The sequence below is a fragment of the Lissotriton helveticus genome, chromosome 6 (genome assembly GCF_964261635.1).
Source record: "Lissotriton helveticus chromosome 6, aLisHel1.1, whole genome shotgun sequence".
Classification (NCBI taxonomy): domain Eukaryota; kingdom Metazoa; phylum Chordata; class Amphibia; order Caudata; family Salamandridae; genus Lissotriton; species Lissotriton helveticus.
Genome location: NC_136067.1, coordinates 1275270175 through 1275293299, shown reverse-complemented (window position 1 = coordinate 1275293299; position 23125 = coordinate 1275270175). Strand labels below are relative to the sequence as shown.

General features: G+C 44.8%; 1 protein-coding gene across 3 annotated transcripts in view; it reads right to left on the bottom strand.

Annotated features, from left to right (window-relative positions):
- Window positions 1–7315: 7315 nt before the first annotated feature.
- LOC144763429 (serine/arginine-rich splicing factor 7-like) overlaps window positions 7316–23125 on the bottom strand; it is a 277744-nt gene continuing 261934 nt past the window's right edge. For all 3 annotated transcript variants that reach the window (XM_078649017.1, XM_078649016.1, XM_078649018.1), the window contains one exon: window positions 7316–7651. In XM_078649017.1, coding sequence (XP_078505143.1) covers window positions 7597–7651 — 55 coding nt within the window. In that variant the 3' untranslated portion in view covers window positions 7316–7596. The remainder of the gene's footprint in view (window positions 7652–23125) is intronic.

Genomic DNA, 23125 nt, shown 5'->3' with positions numbered 1-23125 from the left:
CATTTGATTCATGTGTATGAAGGCAGAAGCCTAGACACTCTGCTCCTTTTACATCAGGGAGGTCAAAGATGGTACACTTTATGGAATCTCGGTGTACAATAGCAATTCCTCCTCCTTGTTTGATTTTCCTATCAGAGCGTTGGATATGATACCCCTGTGGTAAGGCATTGACCACATCAGGGGTACACCAGTCCTTCAGCCACGTTTCCGTGACGAAGAGCCAGTCGAACTCATTCTCTTCGATCATATCGTGAATATGTGCAGCATGTTTACACATGGATCTTGCATTGATTAAACCTCCCTTCATAGTTTTGGAAGGTCGGGGTATGGTATTACAGTCTTCAGGGGTTGTGAGCGGGCCGCAGTAACTACAGAAAAGCGGATCATAGCAGTCCGCCACATTTAAGATATTTAGACATCTCTCATTAGGAATGTTTAATGAGAGTAACTCGTCTCTAGTATATGAAGTTACTGACGTATTTTGACCAGGGGGGGGGGCCTGTGCCCGGCCCCAGCACGGACGGGCACAGACGGGCTTACCTCTGGCGCACCTCCGGCGCGAATGTGGCGCGCCCGCTGAACGCGTCCGCTGCGCGGAGCAATGGCCAGTTGAATTTATACAGGTGACTCACCCAAGATGGCCGCCGTAATCACTTCCACCCGAGTCCCAGGAATCCCAGCCCTAAATCGGCCGGAAACTCTGGGGGGAAGGCAGCGTTAGCTAGGTAAGTTAAACTAAAGTGCCAATGCAATTGTTAAAATCAAATCTACACCCTTAAATCGGTGAGATGACAGCGTCGCAATTAAGATCAGCACGCTGGTGCTGGGGGGGGGAGCGGACACACAGGGCAAGTGCTGGCAATACAATAAAAGTCTCAGGTTAAAAAGAGGACCGCCCGGCTCAAGCCTCAGGCGAAATTGTGCAGTATTTTGCAGAGACTTTGAGTAACATCTTGGAGCTCTGCCAGGAGGGGGGTGGGGACATCACGTTAATGGAGGTTCGAAATGCTTTAACCAGCTTACTCCCCAACAAAGCCCCGGGTCTAGACAAACTCCAAGGGGATCTCTTTCGGGAAGAGCCCACTGTTTAGGGCCCATACCTGTGTGCCTTATTCAACGCAATTCTGAAGGGCATGAACCCTCCTGATACCTGGAAGGGTGCAGAGATAGTACCCATATTGAAAAAGGGTTGCCCTCTCCCACCCACCAATTATAGACCCATCAGCTTAATTGATAACACCCAAAAGCGGATGGGCAGGGTCTTACTATTCCGCATACAGGGGTGGATAGAGGAACAGGGAATTTTGAGCCCCTACCAGGCTGGCTTCAGATCAAACATGTCCACCGTGGATCAGATATTTAGATTACAGCTACTCTTCTGGAAAACGGTGAAGATAGAGGGTGGCTTCCTCTATCTCATATTTGTTGATCTGAAGTCCGCCTTTGATCTTGTGCCGAGAAAGAAGTTTGGGAGGTGCTTGATGAGTTTGGGTGTCCATCATACCATCTTAACATGCTGGTGAGGCTACACATAGACAATTATGCGCAGGTTAGATGCGGCAAAGTTGATGAACTTTCTTCGCGCTTCCCTGTTAGAAAGGGGGTTAGACAGGGCTGTGTGCTAGCCCCCACATTATTTTGCCTTTACATCAACGGGCTTATTACCTTCCTAAATAATATAAAGGATACTGATGCACCTAAACTGGCCACTGGGAAAATACCTGTGTTGATGTTGGCAGACGAAACCTTGTTATTGTCTAAGTCACCTCTAGGTATAAAACACATCCTGGATGGATTTGCCCAGTTTTGCAATATGAGAGGCCTAGAGATAAATGTATCCAAGACGAAATTCATGGTCATTAACCCTCCAAATAGTACGCGTCCAAACCCCTCTCTAAAGGGCATTCTCCTTGATAAAGTAAGGACATTTGATTATCTGGGAATAATACTGTCCGAGCAATTCGGGTGGGGCCCCCAGTTGACTAAAGCAGGGCTTAGGCTTACCCAGACATCAGGGGGGATATTGAAAATGCTCAGAACTTCCTCTTTTAAGCCAGCTGCCCCTGTGGTGGAGATATGCAAGGCACAAGCAAGAGGGGCCACCTTGTACGGGGTGGAGCTTTGGGGGCACAGTTCTACTATAGAACTTATGAAGCTAGAAAACAATTTTATGCAACAGCTCATAGGTCTATCACGCAGCACCCCACTGGTACCCCTCCGCATGGACTTGGGTATGAGGCCAATTGATCAAGAGATCGCCCTCAGGCCCTTGTCATTTTGGAGGAGGTTATGGGTAACTTCCGAGCTGAGTGCGTTTAAAGAAGTGCTGAAAGAGCTCCTCCCAAGACTCAATCCCAGTAAAACCCTGTGGTTGGCCCATATTAGAAGCCTTGCGAATAGGCTTGGGAGACCGGAACTCTGGTTATCTCCTGAGCAATTCTGTCCCACGATATCCAGGGTGGATCTTGTGAATCAGTTTATGCAATCCAATCTGCTATTATTACAGGAGAGCACTAAAGAGGGCAGGTTGACTAGGGAGTTTTTACAAGTAAAGGAGATGTACATGAAGAAACCCTTTTTGGATGCAATCCAGCAACCTATGGCGAGGAAACTGTATGCGCAATTTAGATGGGGGAACTTACCCGTGGCAGACTACACTAGTTCATGGGCTCCGGAGAACCCTAGTATGTGCCCTAGTTGTAAATTAACGGCTGAAACTGATCTGCATGTCCTATTTTTTTGCCCAGCATATGAGCTTCCCCTTAAACACTGGGTAATCCAATTATGCAAAAATGTAGGGTTTACCCGCTGTGCCGAGGTATTTAGAGTTTTAAAATACGATACTGATCCTCTAATTGTATTCACGGTATCACCGTTCTTAAACGCCATGTGGCACACCAGGAGAAGTCTTTTAAAGTATGCATAGGGGAGGATCAATTAGAGACACCCCATTTGTTTCTTATTTTTAAAGTGCATTTTAATGACTGTCCGGTTCATTGTGTTTTTAGAAAACTGTATTTTGTAGTAAGTGTTTTGTAACCATGTATATATTATGAAAATGTAATTGCTGTATAAATTGTGTATATATGTGGAAAATGTTTATCATGCACTTTTATGGCCTGATCTGCCAAAATAAAGTTTTTACAAACAAACAAACATATATGTATATGTGTGTGTGTGTTTTTTCATATATAGTTTTTATTAGTTCCGGGGTCCCCGCACATGGGCGGGAATATTCAGTGCTTATGACTATTGATATGGATCCTCTGGAAGAGAACAGGCTCTATTAACAGAGATGTAGTTTACCCACTAACCTTCTCAGCATCAGCTGAGACCGGAGAGCATGTTTGTTCCTTGGAGCTGTTGACCATTCATTATGTACGGAGTCGGATTCCTTCATGTAGTCTTTGTCCTATGAAATGGCAAGTAGCCATCTGGATTCCTATGAATCACCGTGATTGGACAGTTTTACGAAATTGTCTTTTGCACTGGATACTAGTCTATCTCTCTTTCACAATCCTACCATTTCGCTTTGTTGAAGACATTAGCATTCATTCCCTTCATTTTCTAGTTCAGTTGTGTTCTCTGCATGGCCCAATGTACTTTTTCCTGTGTTGGCCTGGCTGTGCACGTTGTAGGCCTCATTTTCCTTTGCAAACATTACTATATAAATCCATTTGCTTTTGTGCAACACTGTACTATTACATGGAACCTGCATGTTTTCACATTCAGTTCTTTTCCTGGGATTTAGTCTGAGCACTACCAACAAAGTCAAACAACAATTTCCCTTGTTATAATTTCTGGCCAGGCATTAGTTCCTAGACATAACATAAGAATGCAGCTGTTTATCCGCATATGTTTTAGCATATAGAGTAGTACATGAGCCACACACCCACATGGAATGAGAATTACGTCTGCTGAGATGTAGAGCTTTCGTCTGTGTATGCTAAGGTACAGGGTCTGCAGATAATCCCAGAGATATTTCATATAATCCTTTAGCTTTATTCGCAAGGAGGAGAGGGAGGTTACTCTGTCTTATAAAATGACTGCACTTTCCATGGTATATGGATTACTGGCCATGCTAACAGTATTTTTATTATGCATTTGTTTTCGAATTGTGGCAGGTATACGGCATTTGAGAGCACAATAGATTAATAGATATTCTAAACTTCATTTGTGTCCCTTGTTATCGTATTGTGGACAAGCATGAGTGAGGAACGAAAGGATGTGTCCTGTTACCGAATGTGCTGTGTTCTGGGGGTGCCAATTCACTTGTTTCTCTGGTAAGGTTAGTATGGCAAGTGAGGCCCTACAGCTATTCGGCCTCGGGCTCATGGATACATAGGTAGAATGATGACTCAGTCTCCTACATGCTCCCAAGCATAGTTCTTTTCTAGAGCAGAATCCCTGCAACAAAGAATAACCGGTCTAACAGTATTTCAAGATTGGAGTAATGGTCAGGCATAAGGGAAAATGGTGAAAGAGGTAGAGGAGACAGCCTGCTTCTCAGGGTCGTGGCTACCATTAGTGAAGCAGGTGCACTAGGATCCAGGCTCACAACAACCTAATAATAGGGCCTAGTGTTTTTGATCAATTTGTTTGATGTGTGTGAACCTTCATGAATCTCAAAATTAGGGTGGACTAAAAACTATAGAAAAATACCCCTAAAATGAACATTTTGCGGGGGGTGGGGTGGGGGGGGGGGTTTGCCTCTATGCCGAGCTGATTTTTTGCTGCTCCAGAGACACATTTTTAGACACTTAACACAATATATTTTTTTTATGAGTCTTCATAAACAAACTCGGTGTTGGTCATTAGTGGCCTTCTTCCTGTTACACATAGGGCACTTCAGAAAGAGTGAAGGCATGTGGATATAGGAGAAACGGGAAAATCAGCACAACAATTTGATTTGAAGTGAATCCGGGAAAAGGTACTGAAATATTAGAAAGATCTAAGAAGCTAAATAAAAAACTAAATAAAAGCAAAAACGTAAAATCCGGAGAGAAAAAACAGATCGTGTTTGGGGATGCTTCTTACAAAAGCTAGAAAAAAAGATCCTTTGAAGCAATTGCCAGTGCAAGGCTTGATGGGATATGGAATATGCTGGCTCCTTAAGGAAGCAGGACTCTTCTTCCACTTACCTTTATCGCTACCTATCTACTTGCAGTTATTCAGTTTTAACATTTTTTTTCTAACAACAATGTTAAAGCTTGTGCAGGAATTTTTTAAGTATTGCTCTTATTTTACAACATTTACCTGCATAAATCTGAGCCTCTCAACTTACAAGTGGTCAAAATTTACTAAATAAAAAAAATGTTTAAAGGTGTGCTGGGCCTTTGCAAACATGTGGAAACAGTATATATTGTCAAGGGATATCCATCAATGCGAAAGACACTAGGAACTAACCTTTAACAATAGTTTTGAAGCATGAAACTTAGAATCACATGCTAGACATCATGCTACAAGCTATTTCAAATAACTAAATATGTGGTTTAGTCGTTTACCATAGGAGTCAGTATTTCTCACCGTGGGTAAACAGCCTGAATCTGTCGGTAATGCTTATAGTCCGATTCTGAAATCTGTTAACCATATTCTGAGTATGTATCTTTAAAGTCTGAGGTTTCATTGGCAATGCTAAAACCTGTGTTCTATTCCACTCGCCTCCATCATCAGACAGCATGGGCTCAGCATAGTATCCTACTCCGACGACCCCCAGCTCATCCGCTCTCTCACGAAGAACCCCAAAAGCACCAGACTCAGCTTCCAAGAACTAATGAAAGATGTTGCAACCTGGATGAGCAACAGCTGCCTAAAACTGAACTCTGAGAAGACAGAGGTCCTCGTCCTCAGACCCTCCCCCACTACGTGGAACAGATCCTGGTGGCCCCCTGCCCTCGGAAACCCTCCCACCCTGACGGGACACGCCCAGAACCTCTGCATCATTCTAGACTCCTCCCTCACCTTGACCCGCCAGATCAACGCCTTCGCCTCCACCTGTTTGAACTCCCTCCGCATCCTCTGCAAGACTTTCAAGTGGATCCCCCCTGAATTCAGAAAGACCATCACCCATGCACTCATAACCAGCAGATTGCACTACAGCAATGCCCTCTACACTCTATGGTTTGGAGCTACACAAGCTGCAAACCATACCGAACACCGCAGCCAGACTCTTCCACGGAACCCCACGACACAAGCACATGACCCAGCACCTACGAGACCCACACTGGCTCCCCATCGAGAAGAGAGTGACCTTCAAGTTACTTACCCGCGCCTACAAATCTCTCCACATCAGACCCAAATACCTCAACGAAAGTCTCCTTCCACGTACCCAAGAGGAACCTCCGCTCCGCCGACCTCGCCCTGGCAGAGACCCCACGCATCCGCAGAACCAGAGCAGGCAGAAGAGCCTTCTCCTACGTCACAGCTCCCCCACTCTGCACACCTTCAGGAAGTGCCTCAAGACCAGGCTCTTCAACTGATCCGGAGCTGCACCCCACCCCACACCACAGCACCTTGAGACCCTCACGGGTGAGTAGCGCGCTTTATAAACCCCGATTGATTGACTGATTGAAAATGCAAGCTTTTTTTTTATTTTTAGATTTTTTAGCTGAGAAACAGTTCAAGCTTGGCAGTCTTATAGAGAACCATGGCATTACACAAGCATTAGTATTCCCACGGGTCATTTAGCCTGGACAACATTGAAGGGGGGCATAGGAAGAGAACACATGTGGTAACAATTATAAATTGCCTGCTTTGAGGTGCGTGCACAGACTCAGGTAGTGCTATAACAAAAATAGTTTGTTGCCACTGAAATCTTCATTTAAGAATCTTTGGCTTCTTTCTTTTGTGGAACCAGGCAGAAATGAATAACTTGTATTCTTCTCTGGACAGTTCTGATCCCTCACCGCTAAAGTGTTTTGAAACCTCATGGAGAAAAAAAAATCAGTGGCTGTAACTTTTTTTGTGAGCTTCAGGTCAACTTCATACTGGCTCCTCCTACTCTCAAAAACCTTGAATGATACAAACAAGATGCTAAAACAAGCCCAGCCACTACATATAATGTTGTATAGTAAGTTAATCTAGAGATGCTGCAAAATAACTAGTTTATGGGGCATAGGGAGCAGATGGAGGACAAAGTGTGTGGTTGGATAAGTGAACACAGTAGCCCTAATGTCATGCTTTTGTGGTCATAAAAACAGTTTGTGGTCTGGACTGCACCTGTTCTGATGAAGTTCTACAGAGAATCTGAACTGTCACATAAGCAAGACAGAAAAGGTCCACATATTTATGCAAGGAAAGTGAAAGGAATGACAAGTTTCGGAAAGCTTGAATTTATTATAAAATATCATTAGGCTTAAGTGGAAGTGCACATTTTAATGTCCAGATACAAAATCCCACATTTAGATGGCGAAACAGCACAAAATATGCAACTTGCTAATTATTTTACAAAGCATCCTAATATATTCAAACAACCCAATAGTTAGAGGGCAGAAAATACCTTTCAGGCCCATGAATGTCAAAAACAGACATCACAAAAATCCCTTATATTAATGTAAACAAAATAATTTTCTTCCAAAGTTGAGAGAACACACAATTTCAGTCATCTCTTTCTGGAATGTCACTCCTTGCAGGACTTCCCGATGGTGAACGACTAAAAGAAATAAAGAAATAAATTAATAAGAGGTAAAACATCTACAAATATTCCAGCGTTGTGCCCTTTTGAGTCTACAAATTATCCATAAAAAGGTAGAAACTTAAGTACAAAAGGCCCCAGCTATTAACATCCTATGACTAGTTCCCAAGGATAAGTTACTTACCTGTAATCCCAGTTCTCTTCCAGGCCAGTGGTATACTCATCAAAGTCATAAGCACTGAATAGTCCCGCCCACGTGGGGGTACCCCAGAGCAATAGTCAATAATATGCATATATCTACATATATATATATATATACATAAATACCCATATATGTAGATAATATGCATATACATATACATATGCATCCTGAAAACATATTACTAGGCTCCAAAACTGCCCTCATTGCATGAACATATTTTACATTTGAAAAAATAAAGACATACAAGTCATAATATACATATGATATATATAAAGAAAACTGCCCTGAGTTTGCTTTGAAACACACGACCTTTATTTTCAAAGGTAAAAAGGCAAGATCATAGAGGCAGATTAGCCTAGACAGGCTGCACAGAAAACAATTGGAAAATTGGTGCTGTGTCTTTAAGAACTCCAGGAACCCCCAGGCTCCCATCATGCACCACAGGTGACAGTTAGGTGAGTTCTTTTGGACAGCGTATAACAGTGTAATCACAGTATGGGTAACAGGTACATATATATATATATAGACATGGTATTCGTCCGGGGAGGCGGGAGGGTTGCCTATGACTTTGATGAGCATACCCCTGGAAGAGAACTAGGATTTTAGGTAAGTAACTTTTCCTTCTCTTCCAGGGGATACTCATCAATAGTCATAAGCACTGAATAGAGTAGGAAGCCCATCCCCGTACCCTGCAGACGAATACCAGCATCAAAACATTTTACCAACATATATTACCCAAACAAATTTCTCAAGGATGCTTGACCGAACTGAGCATCCGATTGAGTATCAGAATCAAGGCAGTAATGGCGTGCAAAAGTATGAACCGAACGCCATGTGGCTGCTTTACAAATTTCTTGAATAGGTACATTCCTAAGCATTGCTATAGTAGCAGTTTGCCTCTTGTAGAATGGGCCCTCTGATTGCCCGGGAGCTGCTTATGTGCCAGTTGATAAGATAACATTATACATGACTATCCGTCTAGAAATGGACCTTTTAGAGGCAGGGAAACCAGTGTTTAACGGACCATAATTCACAAACAGTTGGTCAGACTTTCGTACACTTTTTATTTTATCAAGATAGAATTTTAACACTCTTTTCAGGTCTAGAGAGTGCAGAGCTCTCTCAGCAGGAGTGACAGGGTTTGCAAAGAAAGTAGGAAGAGTAACTGACTGGTTGATGTGATAATCCGAGACCACCTTAGGAAGGAACCTCGGGTGAGTACGTACCACCACTCTCTTCGCGTGAAAAACAAGATAAGGCTCTGTAGAGCATAAGGCTTGTATCTCGCTTACCCTGCGAGCCGATGTGATTGCCACGAGAAAAGCAGTCTTCCACGAAAGATGCTGAAGGGAAGCTTCATGAATGGGTTCGAATGGGGGAGCCATTAGTTTAGAGAGGACTATATTCAGCTCCCAGGGAGGAGATGGAGCCCTAACGAAAGGATAGACCTTCTTGAGACCCTCCAGGAAATCTTTAACAACTGGCATCTGAAAGAAAGAAGCCTGAGTGGGAGACTTTCTATATGCTGTTATCGCTGCCAGGTGAACCTTTAAGGAGGAGTATTGCAAGCCTGCTTTGGCCAAATACACTAAGTATGGTAACAGTACCTGTTCCTGACCTCGAACAGGATAATGACCTTCAGCAGTACACCACATGTAAAAACGCTTCCACTTAAAAGCGTAAGACTGCCTCGTAGAAGGTCTCCTAGCCTCCTTCAAGATCTGATGCAGTCTTGAGAGAGGCGTAAATGTCCATATTGGATGAACTCAGGAGCCATGCTGCTAACCTCAGGGATGGCAGGTTGGGGAGGAACACCTTGCCGCCCGCCTTGGTCAGCAGATCCGGATGACATGGCAACCTCCTGTGTGGTACCTTGGACAGGTGAGGAAGGTCTGGGTACCACCACTGGCGAAGCCACTCTGGAGCAACCAGGATCATCTCTGTCTTGGGCTTGTACAGTTTCCTGATCACCATGGGAATGAGGGGAATTGGTGGAAAAGCGTAGAGTAATGTCTCTGACCAGTCTATCAACAAAGCATTCCCCTTGGAGCCTGGTTGCGGGTACCTGGAGGCGAAGACTCAGCATTTTGGGTTTTTGCTGTCCGCGAAGAGATCGATGTCTGGTGTTCCCCAATTGTGGAAGATGTCTTGCACCACTTCTTGTTTTAGCACCCTGTCGTGTGCTTCTGCGAAATGTCTGCTTAGGTCGTCCGCTTGGACATTGTGGATGCCTGGTAAGTGAATTGCAGAGATTTTCATGTCTCATGCCAGAAGCCACTTCCAATTCGCCTGTGCTTCCAGCGACAGGGGTCTGGACCTGGTGCCCCCCTGCTTGTTCAGGTGATACATCGTTGTTGCATTGTCCGTCTGAGGAAGCAGTCGATTTGATGGAATGAAAAAACGCTTTCAGAGCTAAATGTACCGCTCTAAGTTTCAGCATGTGTATGTGGTATAGTTGCTCTTTCTCCGACCACATTCCTTCGATCTGTAGTGGTCCCATATGAGCACCCCATCCCTGAAAGGACGCATCCGTCACCAGAGTCTGCTTGGGCATTTCCTCTTGAAAGGGGACTCCTACGTTGAGATGAATCAATCGCATCCACCATCTGATGGAGAACGGACACAGAGGTAGAATTAAAGTGTCCACCCAATGATTGGAGATTTGGGACCACTGATCCTCCAGAGTCTGCTGTAGAGGTCTCATGTGAAGTCTGGCGTTTGGAACTAGAAAAATGCACAAAGCCATCGAACCCAGTAGAGATGAGATCTGCCTGGCCCTGGGATGAGGTATCTTCAGGAGAGTTTGACACTTGTGGAGAATGGATGATAGTCTCTTCTCCGAAGGATATGCTCTTGCGTTGACTGTGTCCAAAGTAGCGCCTAGGTAGTGTATCCTGTGTGTTGGATTGAGGATGGATTTTTAAAATTTACGTGTAGACCGAGCTGATGTATTTGTTGAACGCAGTACGCGAGGTACTGCTGCAGAAGAGTTGGTGACGCACTCTTGAGAAGCCAGTTGTCCAGGTAAGGGTAGACGAAGATTCGCTTTTTCCTCAAGAAAGCAGCTACTTCTGCCATGCACTTTGAGAATGTGTGAGGAGCCAAATTCAGACCGAAGGGCAGGACAGTGAACTGGAAGTGGTCTGATTGGATGCAAAACCTTAGAAACTTCCGATGCTTTTGAGAGATTGGTATGTGGAAATAGGTATCTTGAAGATCTATGGACCACATCCAGTCCCCTTGATGTAGATGCGGGATTATTTGATGGAATGCCAGCATTCTGAACCTCTCTCTCAGAATGAACTTGTTGAGACGTCTGAGATCTAGTATAGGCCTGAACTCCTTGTTTGGACCTTTCTTTGGGACCAAAAAATATTGAGAGTAGATCCCCTGCCGACGTTGATGTCATGGGACCTCCTCGATGGCTTCCTTTAGGAGTAGCACGGACACCTCTTTCAGAAGATTTATGCGATGGATGATAGTCTTTTGAGGAGGAATAGAAGGTGGAGGGGACTTGAACCTGCTGGTATACCCATTCCTTACAATGTTCAGCACCCACTTGTCTAGTGTGATCTTGGTCCACTCTTCCAGGTAGAAACAGACACTTCCCCCCAACGGAGTGAGTAACGGAGTTAGGGGAAGCAAGCACTCACTGCTTTTGTTGTTGCTTCGCAGCAAGTGTGGACTATCTGGAGTTCCCTCCTCTTCCTCGAACAGGACATCACTGGTAGGATTGTGATCTTCCTTGATTTTGCTTGGAGGACTACTGAGGGGTTTGAACCCTCTGTTGGTATTGTCACCGATAGTAAGGGCGGTAGCGTTGCTTGAAGTCCTTCCTATTCTCGAGCTCAACCGCCTTCACCGTATCCAGTTCGGTCTTCATCCTGGACATTTCGTCATTGGCACGGGAGCCGAAGAGTGATGTGCCAGTGAAAGGGAGATTGAGAATGCGATGTTGTGCCTCTGGCTTCAGAACCGTCAATCTCAGCCAGGCAGAGAGACAGGCACAAAGCCCATGAGCATAACCATGGAGAGCGAGATTAGAGGCATCAGCCACTGCACTGATAATTTGATTGGCTACCAAGCCACCTTCATGCAGGATTTCCAGGAAATCTTGCTTGTCTTCTTTTGGGAGCTTCTCAGTGAAGCGTGAAAGAGAGTCCCACAAAGAACGGTCATGCCGACCCAGCAAGGCCAAGGTCGTGCACATTCTCTTGCCGACAGAATCCATGGCCTTACTGTCTCTATCTGGGGGGACGGAGTCCAGTGGAGGGTCAGCCCTCAGAAAAAAGGGGTCGTTCTCAGGAGCCTTATATTTCTTAGTGATCCGAGATGGGGCCGCCCCCACCGCTGCTGGAGTAAGCAATTTTTGCAGAGGAGGCTCCAGCAATCCAGGCACTAGAGGAAGCAATGGTCTAGAGGAAGACCTTTGGTGCAGTGTTTCAAGATGACTGATGTCTTGGTGGTGGAGACAGGCATTTCAATGTGAAGTTTTGCAGCCCCTCAGCAGAGAACCTCATTGAGAGTCAGAATATCATCAATGGGTGATATTTTACTCGGAGGAGAGGAAGAAAGAGTAGGAGACCATGAAGAAGATCTATGGCTCCGTCTTCTAGGAGAGCGGTGTCGAGATCTGGATTCCCGACTCCTAGGTGAGCGTGATGACCGCCTTCTTACAGATGGGGACCTTTGTGGAGTGGCACGCTCGTGTCTTTCAGAGGAGACCCAGGATCTGATTGTAATGACGTCGACCTTCTCGAAGTCGACCTACATCGAGACCTTCTTCTAGACACGGGGCATTTTTCGAGATCTCAACATCAATACCGCCGACAGTGACCTCCTCGATGTCTACCTCCTCGGCGACGGATGTGTCGACGTCATGCGTCTCGACATCGAATGCCTGTGTCTCTCCGGCATCGAAGCCCTTGGTGTTCGGCTCGATGTTAATGCAATTGGACCTCTCGACGTCGGCGCGGTCCCTCTCAGCGGTGGGATTCGAAGTAGATGTGTCAACGTCGAGCCCCGGCCTCTTTACGTCGTAGGCGAGCCAGACTTGGACCGCCTACGCTTTGGTGTCGACTTCATCTTATGGGTCTTCTCACCTTGTCTCGGCAGAGAAGGATGTCTCGACGGCGAAGGATGTCTCAACGTATATTTCGACGCCGACTCAGAGCACAAAGGTATTTTGAATGTCGATCTGTCCCTCGACGGCGTATGAGGCCGATGTCTCCTTTTCTCAGATTTTTCTTTGCGCTCCAACTATCTTTGAGAGGGGAGCTTCCTTGAGGGATGTTCTCGCCCACTTGCTGTTTCTTTTCCTCTCTCTTGCATGGAGTGCAGCTTAATCTTCTCCCTTTCTCTAAGGGTTCTTTTTGGAAACTTGATGCAGTGGTAACACTGGTCTGGCTTGTGAAATAAGGGTAAACAAGCAATACAGACCAAGTGAGGGTCTGATTTAGCCATCTTTTTTCCACAGCCGGGCACTTATTAAATAAGGCTGGCGTTTTGACAGGAAAAAATAGCCAAAGGTCAGAAATAATAGTAGTATTAGTAAGCTAAGTACTAGAGACGTCGAGTGAAAACAGAAAAAATGATAAAACATCACTAACTGGCAAGCTCAATGCTCCAGGATCCTCAGAGAAGGAGCCGGAAAAAAGAACTGACCTAACTGTCACCCGTGGTGCATGATGGGAGCCTGGGGGTTCCTGAAGGTCTTAACCACTTGGCTGCTATGCGTTTTCCCCCCCGGTGCTGGGATCCCACATTTTCCATTGTTCATGACGAGCTGGGCTCGTCATGAGCGTGCGAGGAGGCTACACCATGACGAGCCCAGCTCGTCATGAGCGTGGAAGGGGTTAAAGACACGGCGCCAATTTTCCAATTATTTTCTATGCAGCCTGTCTAGGCTAATCTGCCTCTATGATCTTGCCTTTTTACATTTGAAAATAAAGGTTGTGTGTTTCAAAGCAAACTCAGGGCAGTTTTCTTAATATATATCATATGTATATTGTGACTTGTATGTCTTTATTTTTTCAAATGTAGAAGATTTACATGCAATGATGTCAGTTTTGGAGCCTAGTAATATGTTTTCAGGCTGCCCATGTATATGTATATGCATATTATCTATTTAAATGGGTATATATATATATATATATATATATATATATATATATATATATATATATATATATATATATATATATATATATATATATATATATATATATATATATACGTGATATCCCCTGCTTTGACAAGGGTAAACCTTTCCTTGGAGCGCTAAAAGCGACAAAAAGTTGCGAAGTCTTCCTGAATTCTTTTGTACGTAGAAGATAGAACTTCAGGCATCTTTGGACATCCAAAGTGTGGAGAGACCTCTCCGCCAGAGATAAAGGTCGAGGAAAGAAAGTGTTTAGTACTTTAGGCTCATTTAGGTGAAAATCCAAAGGGACTTTTGGGATAAATTTCGGATTTGTCAGTAAGATCAAAGATTCCCTTTTGAACTGTAAAAAAGGCTTGAAGCTCTCCAACCCTCCTGGCTGACGTTATCGCCTGAAAAAAAGTAATTTTCCAGGACACGAACTTCATGTCAGCTTTATGTATCGGTTCAAAAGGAGCCCTCGTGAGATGGGCAAGGACCAGGTTGGGTTGCCAAATTGGAGGACAAGGTCTCACCGGAGGGAAAGCCCTGAATAGACCCTTCAGGAATTGCTTAATCCCCCTCGCGGACCAAAGAGAAGGGCCAGAGGTTGTTCGTCTGAACCTAGATATCGCTGCCAGATGCACCTTAATGGAGGAGTGTTGAAGACCTGATTTGGCCAAAGACAATATGTACGGTAAGATCTTATGAGGAGCTGAAGTAAAAGGATGAAGATTTTCCTTTTGGCACCATGCACAAAAACGCTTCCATTTTGCACGATAGGTCCTGTTTGTACTAGGAGCTCGAGCTTGAGCTAAAATGTCCTTGCAACCTTGAGGGATATCTAAAGCACTGAACTCCCGGTGCTCAGGAGCCAAGCTGTCAATGGCAGAGAGCTTGGGTCCGGATGCATTACTTGGCCCTGGGACATCGTCAGCAGGGTAGGAATGGGACGTAGGAGAATTTGTTGATCCTGAGATAGAAGGAGGAGCTCTGTGAACCAAAATTGGCGAGGCCAAGCTGGGGCTATTAAAATAATGGTGCAGGGTTCCGTCTTGAGTTTCCTCAGTATCCTTGGTATCAAAGGAATCGGTGGAAAGGCGTAAAGAAATGCGCCTGACTAGGCTATCGAAAGGGCATTCCCCAACGACCCTCGATGGTGATACCTGCTTGCGTAGATTTGGCATTTCCTGTTCTGTGGAGTCGCGAACAGGTCTATAAGAGGAGTGCCCCAACAAGAGAATATTCTTTCGAGAGTTCTCTGATCCAATTCCCATTCGTGGGAGACTGATCTTAGGTGGCTCAATGAATCCGCCTCCACATTGAGGGAACCTGGTAGATGTTCTGCTGAGAGAGATATCTGGTGTCGAATAACCCATTTCCAGATTTCCTGTGCTTCCTTTGAAAGAAGTTTGGATTTTGTTCCGCCCTGCTTGTTCACATAATGCATGGCCGATGTGTTGTCTGTACGCACCAGGACTGTAGAATTTCAAATTTTTGGAAGGAAAGCTTGTAGAGCTAAACGAATTGCTCGCAGTTCCAGTAGGTTGATGTGAGAGGTGCGAAGCTCTGGAGACCAGTGATCGCTCACTTGAAGATCCTGTAATACCGCTCCCCAGCCTTCTAGAGAAGCGTCTGTGGTCAGGACTAACGGAGAGGGAGGAACCGTGAAGGAGAGACCTTCCTCGATATTGCTTGCTATAGTCCACCACCTGATTGCCTTCTTCATGACAGGAGTAATCTGTATCCTGTCCTCGAAAGACCCCTCTGCTTGACGCCATTGCACCCAGATATCTTGCCGACCTGAACGGAAGAAGGACAGACTTGCTTCTGTTTAGACCCAGATCCAGATGACTGAAAAGTTGAATACAATCCTCGACTGCTTTTGAGGCTGCTCGAGAGGATGGAGCTTTTATCAGCCAGTCATCCAAGCAGGGAAACACATGCAGAGACTGTCTTCTGAGAAAAGCTGCCACTGCTGCCAATACCTTTGTAAATATCCGCGGTGCAGATCTTAGTCCGAAAGGGAGGACTTTGAACTGAAAATGGCTCTTGGCTACTGTGAAGCGAAGATACCTCCTGTGGGCCGGATGAATGGGCACATGAAAATATGCGTCCTCTAGATCCAGAGTTGCCATATAATCGCCAGGATTTAGGAGACGCAATATATCCTAGAGAGAAACCATCCAAAAAGAGAGTTTTTATGAGATAGGTGTTGAGCTCCCTCAGGTCTAGAATTGGGCGCCACTTTTCTTCTGTCTTGCGAACCAGTAAGAACCTGGAATAGAATCCTTTCCCTCGTTGGGTCTGAGGAACCGATTCTATTGCTCCTTTGATGAGCAGTTGGTGAACTTCGAGACGCAGAAGATTTAGAAGTTTTGATTCCGTGGCATGAGGAGCTCTGGATGGTGGAAATTCTTGAAACTCCAGAATGTGGCCGAATTGAATGATGTTGAGGACCCACCGATCCGATGTAATAATTCTCCAGTTGTGGAGGTATTCTGATATCCTGCCCCCCACTGATGTTACTAGAGGGGGAGGAACAGTAGACAGAGCCATGAAGTCGCTATTGTCGCTTAGAAGTATCTCTCCCCTGACGTCCCTGTCGTCCTCTTGATGGTTGGCGAGAGAAAGACGCCAATTGACTTTGGCGCTGTGAGTATTGGGGCTTGTATGACTGAGAGGACTGTGAGTAAGAAGAGTAGCGTTGTTGGTTGCCACCACTGTACGATGAAAAACCTCTCCCTTTCGCACCACTGAAAGGAACCTTGCGGTAATGCAATGTCCCCAAGGACCTTGCCGTGTCCGTGTCCTTTTTGATGTCTTGAAGGGCATCATCTATATGCTTTCCAAAAAGCATTTCTCCGTCATAAGGTAAGTCCAAGATCTTATTTTGAACTTCCTGGCGAAATCAGGTTGACCAAAGCCAGCCCTGACGCCATAAAACTGCTGATCCCGCTAGAGCTCGAAAAGCGGTGGTTGCTATGTCCATAGCACAATCTATCACTTCCGAAGAGGAACGTTCTCCTTCCTCCAGTATCTTCCTGGCCTCTTCCTTTGCACCATCCGGAAGTTGGTCAACAAACGGGGATAAATCGCACCACATCTGGCGATCATATCTACCCAGGATTGCAAGAGCATTAGCAGCTCGAACTAGTAAGCTAGACATTGAGGAGAACCTCTTTCCCAAATTGTCCAGGCGTCTCCCTTCTTTGTCTGGCAGTGTCGCAAAGGGCGCTGATAGATTTTTGGACTTTCTTTGCGCTACCTGGGAAATAACTGAGTCCGGCTTCGGTTGACCAGTCAGGCAAGCGGGACTGTTTTCTGGAGCTTTATATTTTTTCTCCAGCCGGGGAAGAACAGGAATGACTGTAGCTGGATTCTGCATCACCTTAGTACCTTCCGACCACACATGTTCGACTATAGGTATTGAACAGATGGATTTTCTCTAAGGCTCCTTGAAATCGTAAAGGAAACAGTCTGACTGTACTGTTGTAACAGGAAGACCAAACCTCTTGGACGCCCTCTCCATAAGGTTATGCAGGATCCGGCAATGGTGAGGCTGGATCTTAAATAACATACTCGTCCCAATCTCTGTCTTGGTCTGGGGGTTGATCTGCCTGATGATCTTCATCAGATGAGTCATCATCATCCTGAACAGCAATAACTTCCCGATGGCTTTCTCTTGGTTCTGGTTCTGAAGCTCGAGAAACATGAGGTGTCACTGTAATTGGAGGATTGGCAGGAATGGATGCAGGAGGAGGCTGCACTTGCTGGTCCGAAGCTTGAGACGGAAACCTTCTCTTGTAGTCCTGTAGCATCATCTGCAAGTCCGTTATGAGAGAGGACGGCATTGCAACCATGTCTTAACGAGATTGTTGTTGAGGCCTCTCTTGCGGAACAAAATGACGTTCCTCCGTATAGTAGTCGTCAGAGTCTGAATCTTGGTATTTCACTTGAAGTTGGGATGGGCTATAAGTGTCAGGTTTCACATGTTGCGCCTGCAATACTGCGAGATGTGCGAGTATTCATAGTAGTTTGCACGGCGGGAAACAAGGACCTGACAAAGGAACTACATCTCTCAGACTCCTCGGAGAATGGGAGGTATTTGTAAACATTCGACACGCTTCCTGTTGCGTGTAATTCCATCGACTTCCGTGTTGTCTGGAGGAAGGGAAGTCTTCTGCACGCCGCAAGAGTTTTCGCCGCTTGGTGTTCTGCTTGAGAGCTTTCGACCGGGTCCCCTCATCAAGGTAGGATCGGGGAGCTCGGGGAAACTGTTGCGCGATTACGGCGCTTGCTGTTTGCCGCGCCTTCAGTGGATCATTGACTTTGTCATCGACTTTGTTGTTGTGGGAGCGGAACGCGGTAGTTAAGGCTACGCGTTGCCGTTCCATGCTTTAGAAGTGCTTCTAACTTCTAATAGCTTTTTGTTGGGTTTCATGTCAGCGGAGCGCAGTGGCGGACGCAGCTACGCACTACCGCGAGACAGGCATTTTCTTTTACTTTCGTCAACTCCTTACAAAGAGCGGAGTGAAGGGGTTATGTTCTCCTCACTGCCGTGTCTGTACTGTCCAGAAACTTGTTGCTGAGAGAACTTTATTTTATCATTGTTGGGATCCTTAGGTTGCAAACCCTATTTAGTCGACAGAGCAGAGTGTTGTGGTTCTTGCTCCCTACACACTACCGTTTCTGGGATTACAAGGTGCTGTTTCTTTTTTTGCTTTCATTTAAACCTATTCAAGAGGAACTTGGGTTTTCTTTCCTTACAGCAGGGGGAATCCTGCCACCAGAACCCAGAACTCATACACTGTATCTATTACCTCTGTTATGGTACGAGTTGGAAAGGGATTTGCTAATATGGTTGTTTGTTTCATATGAGAGTGTGACTGACTTATGACCTTTTGTTTATGTTCCATCAGGCACTTCAGTCAGGACAGGTGGTGATTGACAATACTTTCTACTCAAGTTCATGTCCCATTATCCCCACAGGTAAACCCAAGCTTTAGTGAGATTATAAGAGAGTAGCCTGATGTGTACTGCTTGTTTTCTAAGTATATGCTTTGTCGTTACAGGTCTATCCCTTCCTTGCTGTCCCTTCCCCTTCCTTCCCTGTTTTTCCCTCGCCTAAAGGCTCAAATACTCTGTGTATTTATACAAGAGTGCTTGTGACGTTTGGAGGTGGAACATTATATGCATCAACCGTATTCTTGGAGCAAACCTGGACAATAAGCATCCCCATGAGGGCCATCCTCATCATCTGATTCCTCCTCCAAAAGCAAAGTTGGAGGCAAGGGTGTTACTCTGCGAGGAGATGTCATCTCTGGAGTGATCTGCTGTCTCTTTATAGAAATGTGGACCCTTTGAATCGTCAACGAAGTCGTCGATCAGCACGTCGACGACGGAAACGTCAACGAACTCGGCGGCGGCGGGAACGTTGACGGGACCTTCGACGGAGAGATGGACCTCGTCGACGGTGGACTGATCATCGACGGTGTCGTCGACGAGCTCGTCGTCAGAATCATCACAGCTGTCGTCGTCGTTCTTGTCGACGCTGCAGCCGTCGACACTATCTTCGATGTCATCATCGTCGACGTCGAAGATGTAAGCACCATCGTCGACGAGGAGGGAACAGGTACCTTAAACGTTGACGGAGATATCACTGCAGCCGCCGTCGACGAAGCTGCCATCGACGGTCCCGTCGACGGAGCTGTAACTGAACCCAAGTGTATTTTGGATGTTGTCATCGACGTACCAGATGTTTTCGTCGTCGACGGACGAGATTTTTTGTCCTGAGGGACAGTAGAAGGTTTCTTGAATACCTTCTCCTTTTCAGATGGTGGAGAAGCAATAGAAAGGGTTTTCTGTACCTTCTTTGATGACTGTGTCTCCTCAGTCCGTCCAAGCCTCTCCTTTACACCTCGGTGAGGAGATTGTTTGGGACTGGGCCTCTCAGACCTATCAGAGGTCATTTGCACGGCCTTAACAGGGGGCTCAGATGATGTTGAACGGGAGGACCTACCCCTTTTCTTGGATCTTCTGGAGGACGCAGCTGAGGAAGATTCCTCACTGTCGGATGACAGAACCTCCTTACGAGACTTCATTTTCGGCAACCAGGTTAACAAGCGGCTTTCCCTGTCTCTCAGGGTCTTCGTAGAGAAAGTTCTGCAGATCTTACAGTCTGTGGCCTTGTGATCTGGGTACAAGCAGTATATGCAGTCTTTATGCTTGTCCTCAATGTAAAGCCTCTTCTTTAAACAAGTAGCACAAGCTCTGAATAATGCCTTCTTCTCCTTATCAGACATATTAGAGTAGAAAAAGAAGAACATTCCAAAAACTGAAGAGAAATCTGAGCAGAGCTCAGTTGAGACTCCCTTAGCACAACGTGCGGTAGAAAATCTGAGGCTCTGAGGCTCTCTCAGGAGGATTCTATGGGGTGAGGCTACTCTGATTGGTTGCTGCAATTTTTTGGTCTCTTTTACAAAAAGAGGCGGATAGGCTACAAAATGAGATGAGGCCTAGGCCTGTCTTTCACTTTTGAACCTACTACTATGATATTTTTCTATCACCGAAGCTCCCATTCCGACGACGGGGGAATGATACAAAGCATGGGAATCTATGAAAGTCCAATACTGGGGCAATTGTATGTTTATAGGTCTTTCCTTCGAATTGTGAACAGGAGGTACTCTCAAAGAAAGTACTGGAATGCTTGTTCTACAGTATTGTAAAATCTATGTACTTAACTGGTAGAAGCCTGGTTAAAATGGCTGCCCAACTTAAACAGCACTACCACTCTACACCATATTCAACTTCTGTCACCTCATTTAATATTCCACTCAATAATAAAGGTTATATTAAATATGTCTTGGAATGAAGGGGTATAGGGTAGTTCATGTGCATGAAGGACAGGAGTTACTATGCTAGCTGTAAATATAGTGCATTTTAGAGATTCACCGCTTATTAAAATATTAATGCTCTTCATTTGGGAATTGTCTGCCAAACATACATTTTTCTAATCCCTACACAAAAGGACTGTTTCATTGACTCCTAGATTTCAGACTCTTTCCTTTGCCATGCAGACACCCCTTGCCACCATTTTAGTTCCAGAGAACAAGAATACTAGTCGCTTATAGCTTTACAGGGTGGCATGCAGATGTGAAAAAGCTGTACACCCTGCCCTTCTATGGTTCTAGACAACCATAAGCATGTTCCCTTTCCCAAATATGCGTAACAATTTTGAAAGCCAACTGCAAGTTTTTTTTTACTCTAAATAACCTCCATAGTGGCAAATTGTTTCCACTTCACAACGTGCTGGGATGTTACACTTCAATTAGAACAGCCATGAACTCAAAAGGCACCCAAATTAAGACCTCAGGTGTCAGACGGGTAGCTCATGAACCTGGATGTAGCGGTTTTCCCCGTTGAGCTAAATGTCATGTAGGAGTTGCTTCTGTGGAATACAGTGTTTACATTAAGCATGCTTTACTTTAGTGTTTGAAATCCATTTTATATTTTTCCTAGTCATGCTCCTGTCCTGAATCCTCAATTTGAATATCAAAGCTAGCTGCTCATCTTGCTGATGCAATGATTTCCCAAAACTTCGCTCCCCCTTTCAAATGCTGTCTATATTGGGTTCAAACTTCTTTTGGAAGTAAGTCCATGTTTTGACAATGATGGGGTTCTGACACTCTTTTTTCGCAGTTGGGGTGTCTTTGTTATTGCAGCAAAACTAGCATTGAAGGCATTTGAACTTCGACGTGAAACGTTGGGGTAAGCTGCTCAAGCAGTTCTCAAATTTCCGCATGCACATAGTCATTTCGGGTTGTGGTTTTAGGAGAAAGTTTAAATTTCACAGATGTCACTTCATTAAATGCATCGCATGGTACCGTTCTTCCTGTGAGTTTTTTCACAGAGGTTATAGTTTTAGTTTATGCCCAGTGGACGGTTTAACACTACTTGTTCCTCTACCTTTTAACCTCCCTTGAGTGCCAATCCTATTATCGCTCTTGTATGATCTAAAACCTGTTTCTCATTGGACACTTATTCTGATTTTTGTTGTAACTCTGGACGGAGGACATCAAGATAGAGTCATTATTGATTACCATTACTTTATTATACATCCCCTGATGAAGGGTTTAGTATTAACCCGAAATGCATTGGGATTGATTTTCTGAACTGGTTCTTGTAAGTAGGCAATAGACTGATTTTTGTTAGCTTGTGTCATATTAACAAATAATGTTCTAAACCAGCATGGATATTGATTGAATATATTAGAGTGACATCAACTTGTAACTTTGTTTACTGAATTTGTGTTACAAATGAATCTTTTTTATTAAACAAAACACAAAAATCTTTTGATATACACAATTGAAGAGTATTTATATTTGCAGAGACATTATTGTCTTTAGCTGTGCTTCACGCAGGTTGTGGTTTTCCACGGCCATGCTTTCCACACATTCAAAATCTTCGCCACAACAATACTGAGCTAGCCAGTGGAATGGTCTTCTAATTGGAAGAGACAAAGGATTAGTTACTTACCTGTAATCCTAGTTCTCATCCAGGGGTATACTCATCAAAGTCATAATCAATGAATAATCCCCGCTCATGCGCGGGATCCCGGAGCATATAAAAAAATTACACACATATATATATATATATATATATATATATATATATATATATATACATATGCATATGTGAAAACATAAACATGCAGCCTAAACTATTTCCAAAATGACAAAGATGCTGAAAATTACATAGGTTGGCATAGTAGCAGCTATACTCTCCCAACCCCTAAGGAAGAAAGAGAGCAGTAAACATTTGCATACAACAATACTTTATTGCCATAGAAAAACCTGTAATTGCAGGCATTAGCCAGTAGGCTGCAGTAGAGTATAAAGAAACAAAGAAAGACTGACACCTTGCCTTTAAGGCATTAGAGTAGGGGTACTGTGCCTTTAAGACCTGAAGGCGACCCCCTGATCCCATGATGCACCACAGGTGGCAGTTACGTCAGTTCTTTTTGGAGGTGCATAAACACCTGAGTAGATCCATAGTAACATATCATAACTTAGCAATAATGCTCGTCCGGGGAGGTGGGTGTGTCGCCTATGACTTTGATGAGTATACCCCTGGATGAGAACTAGGATTA